We start from the raw sequence: 17,692 nt of genomic DNA, 5'->3' as shown, positions 1-17,692 counted from the left end.
AGGCCGTGTTTGATAGCAACGTGTGTATTTTTAAGTAAGTAATATTTATTGTACAAGTTAATAAAAACCTTTAAAAAAAGGAAAATGCTCAAATCAGAAATTCATAAGGAGAAATGCACGACAATTTCATAATTTATGCAAACATTAAATGGAAAGAGCTATGGGAGGATTTGGTCTAGCCAAGTGTTTTATTTTCAGATAGGATGTGCCTTCCTCCGACAGAATGTTCATTTCATGAAGTGAGTTTTAGTCAATCCTTAGTCCGAAGGTTGTGATATAAAAACATAGATTAAAAGAATTTAAGAGTAGCAATTATATTTAAAAATCACAGAATTAATAGTTGCATTTATCAGGATTGTTTCAATTTTTATGATATAGGTACTACTGGTCCTTGGCCTTTCCAAAGCCCAATGGTTTTCAAGGCAATGAAAAAAAGCTTTTTTGTGTCATGCGTATCCCTGGTGAAAAGAAGGCCAGTCTCGGGATCAGGAATGGTAAGCCCTTGATTTGGAGCTATTTTATGGTGCGCCAGGACTCTTCATTTTCTCCTGTGCCGCCACCATAAATTGTACAAACCGGCATGCCAGCTGTATGTGTGTATTTTTAGTAAACTCCTAGCTAATGTTTAGGGGCAAAATAAGTGTAGTTCCAAAATACATATAAAGATAAAATCTGACTGATAAATCGTGCTGAGTATCGAAGACTTGCAGATTTGATTCCTTGTTGTAAGAGAGCATTCATTGCAATGGTTTTTATTTCATGACTCTCATAGGGGCATATTATCAAGCGGCAGGGATAATTATCTCTGGCCACGCTTAGCGTGAGGTTTGTTATCGCCGGCTATCGCAGGAAATTATTGCCATGCTAGCGCTGTATTAACAACGGATAGCGCAATGGCGATAATTATTCCAGCGATACCGGTGTTTTCCATGGAACATCGCTCAGTGACAGTATCCCAGCAAGGCAAGGCAAGATGGCAACAGTATAACGGGCGGCAAGTGGGATAAGCGGAGCGAGGCGAGCATGGCCGCCTTTAGGCGCGGTCACAAAGTGTGAGCCCGGTGAGCCCGCGGAGGTGGCCCAACAAGGTTGGGTGCAGCTTGCGGACCACCAGCGCGCCCTGCTCGCTTTCCCGTGCCATGCTTGATGTCGTACCACCAGCATGCCCCCACAACCGGCATATTGCCTGTAATTTGCCTGTACTGTCCCTCACTTTCCTCAGCAAGCACACAAGCGCCTCTGCAAGTAAGAACACCTGCCTGATTCTTCTATAACCTCATCTTCAACTCACAGTCCTCAGCACTAAAGCTCACAAGAGACATTAAAGCACCCCACGTCAGCATTAAAATTCCCTCAAACTCCTGTACAGTAATTAACAGTCCGCCATCTGACATCTGTCTGCCTCCAGGACCTGCATGCAGCTGGCACACACTTTAAACTTGTTTAAACATGCTCCTTGTTCAACAAAACGCCACAATCTGCAGAAGGCTCAGCAACATATCTTCTGACGTGAGCTCTTCCAACATTTGAAATTTGCAGATCTGCTCTTTAACCCGGTCCCAAACTCCCCTTACCTTAACCTTTAATTCCATTACTTCCCAAACCACCAGAACCTTAACTGCACTTGGGATCTCAAAGGTCTACAAGGATAAAGGGGGGACACGCCTTAGGGAGCTGGCTTTACAAGGGCATCTAAACATTGAGCACCTAAACATCGGCACGCACTATATGCAATCAAAGTTCGGGGAAGAGAGGTGCACAAAGGGCGAAGGAGACAGAGGAGCCAGCAACACACAAAGAAGGACCAGGAGGCAAGAGACAATCAATAAGGAAGCTCCGCCCGAGGGCAAATGAGATCAGGCAGGGTGAGAGGGTGCTAGCCCTAGATCTACACAAAATTTCATTTTCTAAAAAACGCGGCCAACGCTCTTCTATCAAGTGCAATTGCTGTCTAAGGTCTAAGCACACCGCTCAATCCTTTTAAGTCGTTTGACCTTTGGGAACGGCAGCAGTCAGACCTAGGTGCATCGCTCAATTTCACCAATGAAGCAAAGCCCAACTGGACTCTAATGCCTGACTCATGTTTGCCAGTAACATCAACGCCACCTAGGGCTGAACCAGTATTGGAACAAGAGAACGGAGACTCGGAGGAGTTCTCGAACATCAATGCTGGGGAGTGGGAGGAATTATTAACAACTCATATACAACAATTACCTGCGAAGCATAAGACGGACTCCCAAAACCTCTCCATACTGAAGCATTCGGAGTCAAACAGAATCCAAGAAACATAGAGGCCCTGACATCAGGGTTGGATTTGGAAAATTTAACCAAGTACCAGCAAAAATTGGACTCTGAAAGCGCCTGGGACAGTTTACTCAAATCAGTGCAACTCCTGGTGGAAGCCCTCCAGTATCATACTCATCTACTACATACAGGCACGGTGGCAGGGTATGTCTTGCTGCACCAACTACCAGTGTTTGTTTCCAAGTAAATCACAATGAATTTGAAAATGCTCCGTACAGTTGCTAACAATTAGATGCCCACCTCCCGAAACCAGCCACCCAATATGGGTTCAAAAGCAGCACGAGAACACAAGAGATGATAGAGGCATTATTGTAAAGGCAAACATTCATAGGGTTTTAATCCCACAGAAGATAGATGACGACGATGACAGAAATAGTCATTCTTTCACTAGGGGGTGTTGTAGATCCTTTTATTCAATATTTAATACAAAGCAGCCAACGCGTTTCACCCTTGCGGGCTTCTTCAGGGCAAGTAAGTGGTCCACACAGTCGAGAAAGGGGGGATTTTCAATGGGTATTAGACCAAATCGGTCCGCACTTTCTTAAATATTTATTTTGATCGCAGAGTCTGAAAAATATTTGATATGGGAAAATCCGTATTACCCGTCCCCTTCAAGACACAAGGTATATGCAGTGTAGCGCGCTCAGTCACAGGCCTATTCACGCGGCCATCTGGGAAACTCCCGTCACGTCGAGTGTTTTGTTGAGTGGCTACTCAGTTATGTTATGTTAGTTGACCTTATTAAATACACTGGCAGTGTTCCTGGTAGCGATTGATGGAAAACTTGGAGCCCTAAACACTCTTCTCCAGAAAACATGGGGCAAACTACAAGACAGGGAGCCAAGCTGTGGTTGCGGTCCAGTAGTTGACAAACTAGCCTCCCTCCCCTCAATGCTGACCAACTTGTGTGCACAAATTAAGGAGTCAACACGGAGCTCCACCGACCTTAATTTAAAGGGAGCTCCTCCCATTGAGGACCAAACCGGAACAAGGGCGTGGAAAGTTCAGCTCACAGGCCCTCCACCCTTAATTCATAAATAAGAGGCAAAGCCAAAAACTATGGATGTAATAGGACCAATGTACCAGCAACCGAAACCGTCAGGAGGCTCGAGTTGGAGTCGGCTGGCCAAGGAACAACATTAAATGACAATCTGAATGCAAAACGACGATGTGCCCAAAGGAGGAAGGGTCGGAATCAAAAGACAACCTCCAAACAGGGAGACTTTGCCTGCCTCTTCAGACTGACACCACACGAAATATCTGAAACATCTGAACTTCCAAACCAACCTTCTCCAGTGAAAATGGGCGTATGCCACAAAACTTCCACATCTGTCGATAAGGGGGCAGCCCCCAACTCTAATCAACAACCCTCCACCACAGGGTCTTCACGGCAACTAACGCAGACTGAAGACTAAGAAAAACCTATCCCCAAACATAACTACTCGGGATGGGAGGTAGGTGCACACCAACAAGTGCCATGCAGAATGAAGTCTGAAGCAATTGAACCACATGGCCGCCTTTCCCCTCCAACAACAGCTTTGCTTGCAGATAGAGGTGCTAGGAAATCTCAGAATGCCTTCGTCACCTCGACCAGTCAGTCCAATTACCAATCGAAATGGGATCTTCAACACCCGCCCAACTTAGTTTCAATTACCACAAAGGATGAGCGACCAGTAAATTTTACTGCATCAAAATAGGGCAGGCCAACAACTACGGCTGCCCCGGCTGAAAATATGGAGCATCTGCCCCATACTGGGCAAGCCGCAAACAGAAATCATAGGGATCAGAGCAGGGCTGAAGGACCATCACCAATATCTATCAGCACATCAACATTCATCAACCAGCCAATCAAGTGGAAAACCCTAATAAGCTTGGAATAATCTTGGAGTTCACCCCAACCTACAGATCAGGAGGGGCACACGATATACTGAATTGAGGGAGCATTCTCCGCCTACTGTCACATATACCATCATTAACAGAGGTAACCATCACAGACTTGGATTCAGTGGAGTTTAACCATGGCGTCACCCGTGGGGGGGCCATGTCACACTGAACACTTGGAAACAGGCAACCATCTTGCAAAAAATATTGCTTGAAAGCACAATCTTTAAAAGCTGGGCCATAGAGATAAAACCAATCAGTATACCTGGCTATCCTGCTCCGCTAGTCCAGCAGAACATAGATAGAACAAAAATAGCCCGGAAAAACACCCCAAGGCCTGTACTGAGATGGGCAAGAGGGCGTTCGCCGCTCACAATAAGGCAGTCATGGGAAACATGGACACATTTTTCTGACCCTACACAGCAAGGAACTTGCTCAAATGACCTAGGATGGCCCCCAAGGACAATTATCAACCAAACAAGAAATAACTGACAAAACAGGAAGCAACATTCATCTGCAAGCGAAATGAACCTGCTGAGGATGTGCTCATGGAAAATCAATGGGCTGTCTAGCAAGCTAACAGTCCTGGACTTCATCAACTACCAAAGCAATTCCATATTATTGCACTGCAGGAGACTTGGTTGATCGACCCACCACATTTTCAAGGATATTTACTTTTTTGTTCACCAGCAGTCAAAAGTGGTAGATACGGGCACCTGCAGGGAGGCCTCGCAATCTACGTGAATAACGCCAGCACAACTTCAGCTCATCCAGTTGGCCTGATAACATCGGAATCGATTGCAATAAAAATATCTACCTCGAGGGGGTTATCAGGTAAAGGGCGCAAGGACATTGTAATAATAAATACTTACATACACCCGAAAAGAAGAACCAAGGCTGCAAAAGAATTCACACATTTTGTAGAGCAATGTATAAGTGAGGTCAACACACCAGACATGATTCTCACTGGGGACTTTAATTTACATTTAATCGGCTCATCAACAGCGGAGGAAGTATCCATACACAATCAATTATGGAACATCCCATTTCAGGGTAGGAGCTAATCAGAGCTGCCCACAAAAACTAGCCAGTGCCTCAGAGGATCTAGAACACTTCAACCTTAGAGTGTTGAATGGCAGAAGGAAGGGTAATATGCCCCCGTCATTCACCCACTATACATCAACCAAAAGCTCAATGCTAGACTATACCTTTGTGTTCCTAACCCTGTTTAACAAAATTATTTCATTCAGCATGGGCGACAAAGCTGATGGTGATCATCAGCCCCAGGAGCTCACACTCCGCATAAACATGCCAAAGCTTCTGAAATGGTACGGCCAACCAGGAACAACGGCTGCAATCAACTACAAAAAAATTAAATGTAGCCAAGCAATGCAAGGGAATTTTCTACAAACCGCAACACTCTTATATGAAACACTTGAAGGGGGCAATGAAAAAGAGAAATGACAAAATCCTTCGCTGTCCCAATTAAATCGAGAGCACAGCAGAGCTATAGTGGTACAATCAACTTCACTAAGATGCAAAAAAAATATGATAAGATCAATAAAAAAATACAATTAGCCAGACACTGCGGTATCTGCGGCGGAATCGAATCGATATCACAAATCTAACAGTATTATGACAGCAGAAAAATCAGCTGAAGCAAGCACTATGGGTGGCCAAGAGAGAATCTGAGGATTCTCTATGGGCGAATTTGCATGCCGACATCAAGCAGAATGACAGTACAAGGTTCTGGGGGACAATAAACCGACTAATTCGACCTACACATGAGGGACTGTCAACTAATATATCTGAGGAGGAATGGGCAACATAGCTGGGAAATCACTTCCACCAAGAAGGCTCCACGGAGTCTACAGGAACTAGGACGGAGACAACTCTGAGAACTACCCCTATCGCGCACCGACCCAGCGAAGAAAGTACAACAGCATTGGAAGGGGATGAAGGGGAAATGCTGGGAGCTATACTCCCAAGCGACTACCTCAAAGCAATTAAATGCCATATAAAGAAGGGAAGAAAAGAAGGGGTACCAGGCCCCAATGGAATACAGCCAGTGCTCTACAAACAAGATGCAGATTACTGGGCAAACACACTTAGCCCACTTTTCACCAAGATAAGGCAGACAGGCCTACTTCCTCCGTCCTGGCGGGCCTTGATAATCTCGCCAATTTTCAATCCAGGAGACCGCTCAGCCAAAAAGCGACTGCTTGGTCGCTCTACTAGATAACGAGGCAAAACATTTTGCGGGCACACTTCTGGACGAATTACAACAATGGGCCGAAGACAACACGATAATCCCTTTGAATGAAACGGGCTTCTCCAAATCCGTCGGAACGGTAACAAACATAACAACTATGGCTCTGCATATCGACAAGGCTGAGAAAACAAAAATGCCTTTACACCTATGCTTTATTGATTACAGGGCCACCTTCGATCATGTGAATCGCAGCAAACTATAGACAAAACTGGCCAACTGGGGCATACCCCAGCCATTGCTCAATCTGCTAATTAATCTGCAAACCGAGACCTGGATTCAAGTAAAACTGGGGGATGGGTCAACTCTTTGAGACCAGATACCAACAATGAAAGGTCTCAAGTAAGGATGTGTGTTGGCCAGACCCTCTTTAACCTGTTCCTTGCAGACCTTATCCCGCTTTTAAATACCAGCAACTCTCATTCTCCAAGATTAGGGAACCTAGCTTTACCATGTCTACTCTACGCTGATGACTTAGTTCTAATCAGCCAAACGAAGGTGGGCTTACAGCATCTTCTTAATACCACTTTCGAATACTCCAAGGCAAACAACTTGAACATAAATTTGGAGAAAACCAAAACCATGACAATCAACAAGAACTCTAAGAAAACACCCATCTGACTTTGGGGCCATACCCGCATTGACTCTGCAACAGAATATACATATTTAGGGGTGATCATCGATAAAGGAGGGCATTTTACAGCCCAAAGGGACACATCCAGAAGGAGGGGAACAGCCCTGGCAGTGTCGCTAAGAAATCGTAACTCCAAGCTGAGCAGCTCCTCACTTGCCCCACTAGCCAAAGTAATACGGCCAAAACTCCTACCCACAATAGCTTATGGGAGGGAGGCACAGAGGGGCAGGGACTCCAAGCTCCTAGATCACACGGTTGCAAAAGCATACAGACTCATCTTTGGCTCACCAAAAAGAGTCTCTCCAGCACAGATAAGGATCGAGTTCGGCGCTCAGAAACAGACCCTTGCAAGACAAGGTGCGATAGCCATCTTATGGGACAAAGTACAGAAAGCAAAACCAGGAACCCTCAACTGGTGCCTGTGGTTAGAACTACAATATAATACGTCATCGCTTACTGCAAAATATCTACAAGCAAGTCTGACCATCCTGGGGCTCACGGAGCTCTGGGAAACACCTACTAGTCACTGTCTCTTCAAAAAAACAGTAAAGAAAATTGTAAAGTGCCTATCCTGTGCTGAGGATAAAGCTGCCTTGTCGAAGAGGTCACAAGGCTGGATGACCTTGTGCACCTACTCCACCCCCGCTGCCCAAAAATACCTAACTCTGGGATTTGCCAGATCTATTAAAATTAAATTCTTAAAGTACCGTCTTGGCCTGCTACCTTGCACAAAGCACTTTCGGCACTGGCTGGAAAACCAATTCGACTCCTGCTGCTTGTGCGGCAAAGCGCAGGAAGACATGCTGCACCTGCTCTGCATCTGTAAAGAAATGACACAAGACGAAAACAGCTTTTAAAACCACTTTTTAATTACAGAGGCATCCGCACACAGAGGCAAGGGGTGCTGGCGTGTTTTGCACCCGAGGACACACAGCTGAACTGCCGCCTGCTAAAGTTTCTGAGGCTAGAAGAGAAGAAAATGCTGAAACAGCTACAGGCACACCTCAGCACTAAATCGGACAAAGCAATTTTACTGCCTAAATGTAAAATGGTTAAATATTGGCAAGTTGTAAAACTAATCACAAAATCGTGCCTTTTAAACATGATAGATTAACTGATTTAACTAATTTTTTTTTTTTTTTTTTTTTTAATCCTTCTTTTTATCTTTCTTAAAACTGTAATTTATAATGAAAGTTTTTATAATACATTCTTTAGCAATGGTTTTAAGTAACTACGCTAACAAAATAAAACTTGAATCTCATGTTTCTTTTATATCGGTGTCCACACCACTTGAGTTAGTTCTGTTGTAGGTAGACTTGAAGAGATACAGTACTCTCTGCTTTTCTCGATTCGTGTTAGTCTGAGGCTTCATACCAAACACATATTTCCTTTTCATTTGGACTTCAACTGGAGGCTGATCATGCTGACACCTTCTGCTTATAAGCTTTCAAACTAAAAACCCTTAATAACTTATCCTATCTTTGACCCATGCAAGAGTAGAGAAGGGCAGAGTCTTTATGGAACACCTTTTTGCTTTTATTTGTTATCATTTGACTGTGGCTATAGCAATTCTGTATATTGTTCTACAGCACCTCAACCAACCGAGATATTTTACATTGCCTATCGTACCAATGTACCTATTATATTTGCATATGCTTTGTGTATTGATGTATTGATTGGTAATCCAGATAAAACCCTTTAAATATATTTATTGATTCCTGGTCCTCGTTGTGGAGTCAGATGGGCTTCACAAGCTTAATTATATTGTTGATGTTTTCTCCCTTTCAATGTTTCAAGCCAGCTAGAAAGGTCCAAGAAATTTGAGTACAATCTTCGATGACTGAACAGAGAGATGTATTTACACATCAGCGGGGATGCACACATTTTAGCCAGTCTTTGTGAAATGAAGGGGTGCCATGCTCTATTTAAGGCTACAAACTGGAAGAGACCCAGGGGCATATTCTCAAGGAGCTATCGCCGAGTTAACAGCACTTTAGCACAGCCAAAGGCGCGATAAATCCATCGCCCCATTCACAAGCCGGTGCAAACTGCCGATACCACCAGTTTTCCCGTGATAGCATCTTCAAAAAACATCGCCATGGATGACCCCGGCAACTATCGATAATGAGATACAGAGTAGGCGTTCCCGAGCAAATAGCCGCGACAATACCACTCCACAACATTCTCAACTACCTGCCTGATCTGCGATAGGAAAACACAAAACAGACGATAAGGCGCGTTAGCAGCAAGAAATTAACACCTGCTCTGACCTGGTGCAAAGTCAGACAACAACCGGCTGCAGCCAAGGGAGCCCAGCCCATAGCCAAGCATGAAGAACAACAGATGCCCCCGAGCAACTGAACATACCCACCCCCCCCCCCCGGACCCCACCACCCCCCCTCCCTTCTGACAAGGATAATGCACATCAACCCCACAAAACCATGACCCAAACAAATCGCTTGAAGTCGCATAACCACAACACCTAACAGACAGGTGTGGCCACAAAAATTGAAACACACCTCCACAACATATAACCAAAACAAAACCTTCATTACAGATGGAGCAAATAAAAATAATCATGAAGAGGCACTGCGTGTCTTCTCCGGGCATTCCGTAAGTCACAGCCTGCAAGACAGAAAGACAGATAAGAAGGTGTCATGAGTCCATCAAAGGACAGAGAGGGAGAGCGACAGAGAGAGAGGGCGAGAGAAAGAGAAAGGGAGAGAGAAAAGAGAGAAACAGTTGCCAGAGACATGATTTCGCCATGGCAGAGAACACATCAGTGCACAGGGCATCATCGCAGGCTGCACACCCACTCAGCCCAATAGGTGCCACTAACTCTGTGAACTGTGAGGCGACGTGGCGGGAGGCACGCACTGCCTGTTGGCTCAGGCCTACACTGCGGTCCAGCAGGGCTCACACCAATGCTACCATTCCGGAACGCCCGGACGGCGCATCATCGCAGGCTGCATACCCGCTCGGCACTGAAGGTGCCCCTATCTCAGTGCACCAAAAGACACCGTCCTGTGGCGGTGTCTTGTGCATGCTGCAGTGGAATGTCTGCCACACTGTGTGGCCAGAGATGTGGATGGAGTGGTAGCAGCAGCATGCATCGGCGCCAGGTCTTGTGGCAGCAGTGCCATGAGGATTGTCTTTATGGCATTGAGGGACCAAGCCAACTCTCGCTGGTGTGTAGCCATGTCAGCCGCTGTTTCCGCAAGCTTACACTCCCTGTCCTCCATGTGCCTCCGCATAAGTCCCAACTCCCGGGCGATCTCGCTTGAGCCACTATGACTGGATAGTCGTTCTTGCCTCTGAGTCAGGACCCTGGCGATGTCGGACATGGTTCGTTGGAGACCATGGAGCGGACTGTCTGTGACCGTTAAGGACTGTGAGTGGTCCCTGATGGGACGTAGACTCTGAAATATGGCGTCTAGTTTGGCTGCCATGCAGTCGACCCCCACATGCACCTGTTCGGCCAGCTTCTCCTGGCACCCCAACACACGTAGTTGGAAAGCCATGTGTTGGTCGTGGGTTCCTGGGAGTCAGCCGTGGGGGTGGGTGCTGCCTGCTGGATGTACTGTGAAGGGGGTGGGTTCTCCTTGTAGCAGCTGGGCTGACCTGCTCCTGGAAGTGGGCTCCGGAGGCTCTCTACAAGCTGTTGGAAGGCGTCGGAGTCGAAGGTCTGGTTGTCCTCTTCGTCTTCAGAGAAGAGAGGTTAGGAGTGCTCTGCAGGAGGTGTATTTCCCACTGCAATGTGAAGAGGCGATGCGGTTTAACATTGTGTTCACATGTATGTTGACGCATTGAACATGTCTACATGCAGACTGAATGACAGTGTACATTGTGACTGTTTGTGGGGAGCTGCCTATGTGATGTGGGACAGTGGACATTTCGACCACTTCACGGATGTGTGTTTGTACTTGTACATTGTCAACTCACATTTCCCTGCGATGCCATATGTGATTAGCCAGTTCCTGCATACAAGCAGGACCAGTTGTGTCCCCTGTTCTGTTGTGGACCTGTTGCGGATTGTGCCACATTGTTGTCAATGTTGTTGTGCTCTGCATGTAATGTGTGTGCCGCATTTTGGGGGAGTCGCCCCTGCAGCTCTGAGTTGGCTGCCCCTGATCCCTTACTTGCGGTGTGCCTTTGCCTTCTGTGCTTATACAGTGCTGGGATGTGGCATTCGTGGGTGCATTGGTATCTTGGTGGGAGTTGGGGGTCTGGGGTATGGTTTGTCTGATGATGTGCTGTACTTAGTTGTGCATGTGTGCCATTGTCCCATCTCACTCCCCCCCCGTCCCCCCAGTCCCTGGTGGTTACTCACCCTGTTGCTGTTGTGTCTCGTCCTGTTGAGCAGTGTCCGGGCCCCACTGATGACTGTGGACACCATTTCCTCCATCTCGTCCAGCTCCTCCTGTGGCGCTGGACTGCCACCTCCAGTCTACATTGCTGCCTTCTCGTTGTTTGCGAGCTTATGCTTGGTTTTACGCTTGACATCATTCCAGTGCCTCTTGACCTCGTCCATTGTCCTCTTCACTACTCCGACTGCATTTACCTTGTCCACGATGGTCTGCCATATTCCATTTTTAGATCCCAGTGACACAGTGGAGGTGAGGAACAGTAGTTGATGGTGTTCTATCACCTCCGTTATCAGGATCCTGTTTTCCTGCGGACTGAACCTTTTCTTCCTAGGCTTCTTCTCCTTGCCCTTCCCTGACCCCGAAGTCCCAGGCTGTTCCTCCAGGAGGCTTGTGGTGTTCTGGTTGTCCTCTGCACTTGCTCCGGCTGACTCCTTTGTGCTTCGCTGTTGTTTGGCTTTTGTATGTGTTATTTTCACCTTTTGTAGTGCATTTTCCCGCATGTCGCGTGGGGATTGCAGGCCTATGGCTGGTTTTCGCTGATTTTTGTATCGCGATTGGCACCAACGCCGCTTTTTTTGGCGTTGGTGTTTTGCATTTTTGCGGCATCGCGTTGGTTTTTACGCGTTGTCGTGGGACTATCGCATGTTGCCGCCGGCTTGGGAATACCACGTTGACACAGAGTTATTTTCCCGCGATGGACTGCGATGTGGTGAGTTGCGATAAGCTACTCTTGCCGTAGTCATCACACGTTCTTGAGAATATGCCCCCAAGGGTTTCGCTTGTTTATATGCTATCCTGGCTATCTAAATGGTACATTTTTTGTTTAGTACAACAAAAAACCTCTAAGGGCTCCACCACATGTACCGCTGTATTTGCAAGCCAGTAATATAGTACTCAGCATTAATGGCTTTAGGGGCATTGGTAGTTCCTGGTTGCAGGATAAGTGAGTACGAAACAACATGCGGAAACAGGTGTTGCAATATGGACTTTTGCATGTTCCCAGGTCTTTTTCGGGGACTTATTCCTTCGGACATAATCTGGCGGGTTTGCACCCTTGAATCCAGTTTGGTAATGCCAAATGCAGTATTACCGCATGTGGTAATAACGCTGGACTCTTGATACCTATTTGAGGAAACTTTTTTTTTGAAGAAACATTGTCATCCAATAAATATTACTTAATCAAAACGCCTCTTTATGTAAAATTGGAGATGTTGTTTTCAGATTGTGGCACGGGGTATTTATCTAATATTGTGAACGAACACGAGAGCCTGTATCCTTACAAATATTTCTAGCTGTGCTACTTTTAACATGTTTCGTTTGTAATTGGAGGTGCTTAGACACATGCTTAGTTATATTATGTGAAATATTGGTCAAATGACACTGTTTAAAATTTTCTAGTAAGTGATTGTTATTGTTGAAATACATTAGATAGCACAGAAATAATGTTAAAAATCCAAAATGCTAATGTGAAAATAACGTTACTTATATTTTTCAGCGTGGTAACACAGCCCTTCACTATGCCTGTAGAATGAAAAATCACCGCATAGTTGCAGTTCTTCTGGAAGCTAAAGCAAACCCTTCTCTGAAAAATAAGGTAATCTGTTACTTGTTCTTTTTACACTCAGTTGTGAGAAGGGGATACCACGTTGAAAGTGTAACTTAGAATTGGGAAAGCTTTTAAATTGCGCCTGCAAATATTTTTGGTTATTCCCAGATTCACAAACATTTAAGACACAGTTTAGGTGGTGCCATAGGTCCCCGTGGGTATGTAGAAATAGACATACTACGGAGAACATGGGGTTAATGCTCGGGGTAATGCAATGCAAATACCCGGAATAACTTTGTTATTCACAAAACGTTTTCAATGCATTTTTCTCACTAACCATGCAACTTGCTGCTGTCCGAATACTTGTACAATGTATGCTAAAGTGCACCACAATGTTCATGTTTTTTAAAAGATGTGCATAGGAAGAAACAAAAATTTGAAAAAATTAAAATCCTGAAAAAATATAGGAACTTAAGGGTTCCGACAACTACCTATAACTCCGGAGATGCCACCATCTTTCCTAAGGGGGAAGGAGTCCAAAGGACACCCCTTCTCCTTTGCGTATCAGCTACCACCCCAACTTCGGAGTCAGTAACTGGTCAATAGATTGCAACTAGAATCACTATATAGAAGGGTTGGCCAAAACAGGCCTCTGGTGTATTTTTGTCAGGTAGGTAGATGCTAGGCTGTAAATCTACTTTAAGGCAGGGTTGAGATATTTGAAAAGGGCCTGTGTGTCTGCTGAGAGCTAGGAGGCCTGGTAGCCATAATGTTAAAGGGAGGATAGATCTGGCAGCATGAACATCATATATGTGGCACACCTGACTATATTTAAGGGCGCGTGTATATGAAGGAGAACAAAGGAGCAGGCCACTGCAATAACCATCTTTATTTAGTGATGAGTATTTAAGCAGGTTTGTTGCAGTTGGAAGAAGGAATGATTCCAGAATGTCCTGTGTTGAGTTGAAAGCAGGCAGTTGTCACCATAGACTTGACAAAGGAGGTCCTGTTGACTTTGGTGTCAAAGCGAACAAAAAGTTTCCTAGCTAACAGTGAAGGGGAGATGATATGAAGAGGGAAGAGATGGAAGGAGGTAATGATGTTATTGTGACTGACAACAAGAGAAACCTGATTTTATTTTGGCAGAGAGTTTAGCTTTAAGGCGGTGAATGAAGGTAGGAAAGCAGAGGATGAACTGAGTACCATTGGTGTCTATGTGGTGGAAGTTTTTTATTTTTTTATTTATCCTTTAAATGTAAAATGGTTGTACTGTGTCATATTAGTGCACTTTATACCATTGCAGCAATGTATAATGTTAAACAAAATTGAATTTGCCTTTGATTGACAATATTTTTTGTCACATATTTTTATTAAGTACATGATGACAAGAGGCAAGGATATTTACAAATATATCTGTTGACTGTAAATACAATTAGTTGAGACAGTATATCCTGTTCCAAACAGGAAGCCTCCCTACATTACAATAGTTCTTCATTTCTACATAGATTTGTGACAGCATTTCCAACCCCAGCAGTCTCGGAGGACATTACTCTGGCAGCAGAGCACAAACCACCTCGGTACTCATTCCATTGTCCTCAAATCTTCCCCTGGACATGCACGGCCTTCATATATCACCCTCTCTGCCACCATGCACCAATCCATATCTCGTTTCCAGTCCCTGAGCAGCGGTGCAGACTCCGCTCCCCACAATCAGGCTATATTTCGTTTTGCGACCATAATATCCAGGGTGGTCCACATTTGTGTATAATTGACAATCTTAAGCGGTGCGCAGAAATTAGGGGGTGGACGTAAGACCTAAATAAAACAAATATAGCCTATTCATTATCAGAATTTGTCCACTAAAAGCATCTGGCATGGTGGGCAAGTAAGAGTAGGCGGGGAATGATAGTCCAGCATTCAGAGTCTGAGTAAGAAGCTAACTCCTACGTCGGGAGATCGAGAGAAAGTAGGTGTAGTGATCAAAGAGAAAAAGTCAAAGGAATAAGCTTTTGGATCAGCCACAGAGACTGGGCTACTTGCCATAATGATGGAGACCCTGGAGACAGCGGTGGCTATCGGAGAAATACAGTGAGAGCCACACAAGTAGTGAGATGTCAATTCCCATGGAGAAGAGAGTGTCATGATTGACTGTGTCAAAGAGTGAGGAAAGTGACGATAGGGGAGAGATGGTTGTGAAATGTAGTGGTAATGAAATTGGAGACCTGTTTTAGAAAAGGCTCAATTGAGTGGAGACAGCAGAATGTCAACGGGTAGGGATCAAAGGACATATTTATCATAGGGTTGCGTTACTTTTTCACCACGCAATGGAGTGTAAAAGCGACGCAACCCTGATTTTATTTAATTTTTTTAATTTTTGGGGGGATAATTTTATTGGCCACTTGTACAAAAAAAAGGCAATATTCAGAGCACAGACAGGAAATATACATGTCCTCATCACAGACAATAATTACAGATAGATATAAACACTTAATACAGGTAACGTAGTAAATAATAAAATACAAAAGTAAATACTGCTAGTCCCACTTAAGGCTGGACCAAACCCTCCCGAATTTAGCCCTAGACCGCAATCCCTTGCTTTGGCTAGTGCCAGTTCCATTTCATAAACCCCCCTCAGTAACAACCAGAAATCAATAATCTTAGGACTACGTTTTTCAATCCATGCCCTAGCAATACACAGACGAGCGCAAGCAATAATAATTGACACTAGGGATTTCGATAAATTGCCAGTATCCAATACTATCCCCAGTAAAATTTCTTTCTCAGATAATAAAGTATCCTTGCCTATTAGCTTACTCAACTCACGAGCAATCTCATGCCAATATATAGTTAGCTTTGGACATGTAACAAACGTATGTCGCAGATCCACGACATATTCATTACACTTAGGACAATATGACTTAGACGAAATATGAGACACAGCCCATTTCGAAATAACCTTTGGGGTATAATACAACATAAACATGATACGATGTTGTTGCAGCTTTAAGTTAATTGAGGTGACTGAAGAATTAATTATAGCCAATGATTCAAAAACCTCATCATTAGTCATCTCAATTTCAAAAATGCAATTCAATTTGGCTGTAACCTATATAACATCATATTCCGATACAGCTAGAAAGCACTGATATACTTTCCCTATAAGGCCTAGCCCCGAAGTTTTAAAAATTACCCAGAGTACCTCCGTTGTAGAGGGAGAGCTAACAGGCCTTCCCCTTGGGTAAAAAAGTTCCTAACTTGCAAGTATTTGAAAAATGAATTATGGGCTACCCCAAATTCCTCTTTCAATGATAAGAATGACTTAAAGCCGTGTTCGTCATAAAGATGCCCCAACAGTGTTATGCCATGCTGTTGCCACATTCTCCCCACCGAATCAGAGAATATACCAGGGAGCCTTGGATTGCCCCATAGAAAAATAAATTCGTGCCAATCTGGCAATATAAATGCTTTGCATATGTCCTGCCAGATACGGGAGATATGTCGGATGATCTTGAATCGAACTCTCTTGTAATAGTTCGGGTCGGACACGTGATGTAGTAAAAACCCCGTATTCAAACCATAGGCCAGCTGATACGCGAACCAGGGTTTACCCACATCAGGTCCCTTAAGTAAACTCTGGATACGGCTGACAAGAGCAGCCCAAAAATAGGCTCTAAAATCCGGGAGTTTAAAACCACCTTGTTCAAAAGACAGCTTGATATATCTAAGAGCTCTCCTCGCCCTCCGATAGCCCCAAATAAAGCTTCCAATAACACTATTAAGCCGCTTAAAAAAGGTCACCGGAACTCTTAGCTGGATAGCGCAAAATAAGTAAAGAAATGTAGGTAATATATTCATTTTAATTGTATTGCATCTCCCAATAATAGTCAATGGTAGCCTATGCCACCTACGCAGATCAGAAGTTACTTTCTTCAGCAGTGGTTCATAGTTTAAATCAATAAGATCGTCAGTACGACAACAAAGACACACACCTAAATACGTAGCGGACGCGGTACTACCTAACGAAAGTGGGGCTGATATGGGTATAAAATTAAGAATTGACTGTGTCTTGTATTAAGCTAAGCTTGTATCCAGGAAAAGACCCAAAGCGTTGTGCCTCTTGTGTTATCACCGCTATAGCTTCTACTGGCCCTGTGGTAAATACCGCAATGTCATCTGCATAAGCAGTGACTTTTAAAATCATACCATTGAAGGACACTGGTGTAATAGACACATTGTGGAGCAAGTGTCTAATAAAAGGCACGATATACAGAGCAAATAGTAAAGGAAAAAGCGGGCATCCCTGCCGCGTACCCCGATAAATACTAAAGGAAGAAGAAACAAAACCACTATGCTTAATTACAGCGGTTGGTTTATAATAAAGTTTCTGTACCGCCGAGATAAACCTCCGACCGAGACCTAGAGACATCATTGTACACCACAGTGATCCCCAGGCCACTCGATCGAAGGCCTTCTCGGCGTCCAATATTAGCATCCCCGTCCCCTGATCCAAGAGATTGGCAATATAAAATGCAGCAATGGCAGTATTTATATGCGCAGCAGTGTCCCTACCTGGAACAAAGCCATGCTGTTCCTCTGATACTAACAAATGAATCAATGGGGCTAAACGGGACGCTAGAAGCTTTGAAAAAATGTTGGCGTCTGAGTTAATTAGGGATGTTGGTCTGTATGTT

General features: G+C 44.6%; 1 protein-coding gene across 1 annotated transcript in view; it reads left to right on the top strand.

Moving 5' to 3' along the window:
- The window catches only part of ANKRD22 (ankyrin repeat domain 22), a 194,593-nt gene that overhangs the window by 161,806 nt on the left and 15,095 nt on the right, over positions 1-17,692 (top strand). Inside the window, exon 5 of the mRNA XM_085605692.1 lies at positions 12,951-13,049. Coding sequence (XP_085461818.1) covers positions 12,951-13,049 — 99 coding nt within the window. The remainder of the gene's footprint in view (positions 1-12,950; positions 13,050-17,692) is intronic.

The sequence above is a fragment of the Triturus cristatus genome, chromosome 1_2, assembly GCF_964204655.1.
Source record: "Triturus cristatus chromosome 1_2, aTriCri1.1, whole genome shotgun sequence".
NCBI classification, from domain to species: Eukaryota; Metazoa; Chordata; class Amphibia; order Caudata; family Salamandridae; genus Triturus; species Triturus cristatus.
This window is presented reverse-complemented; position numbering and strand designations above follow the sequence as displayed.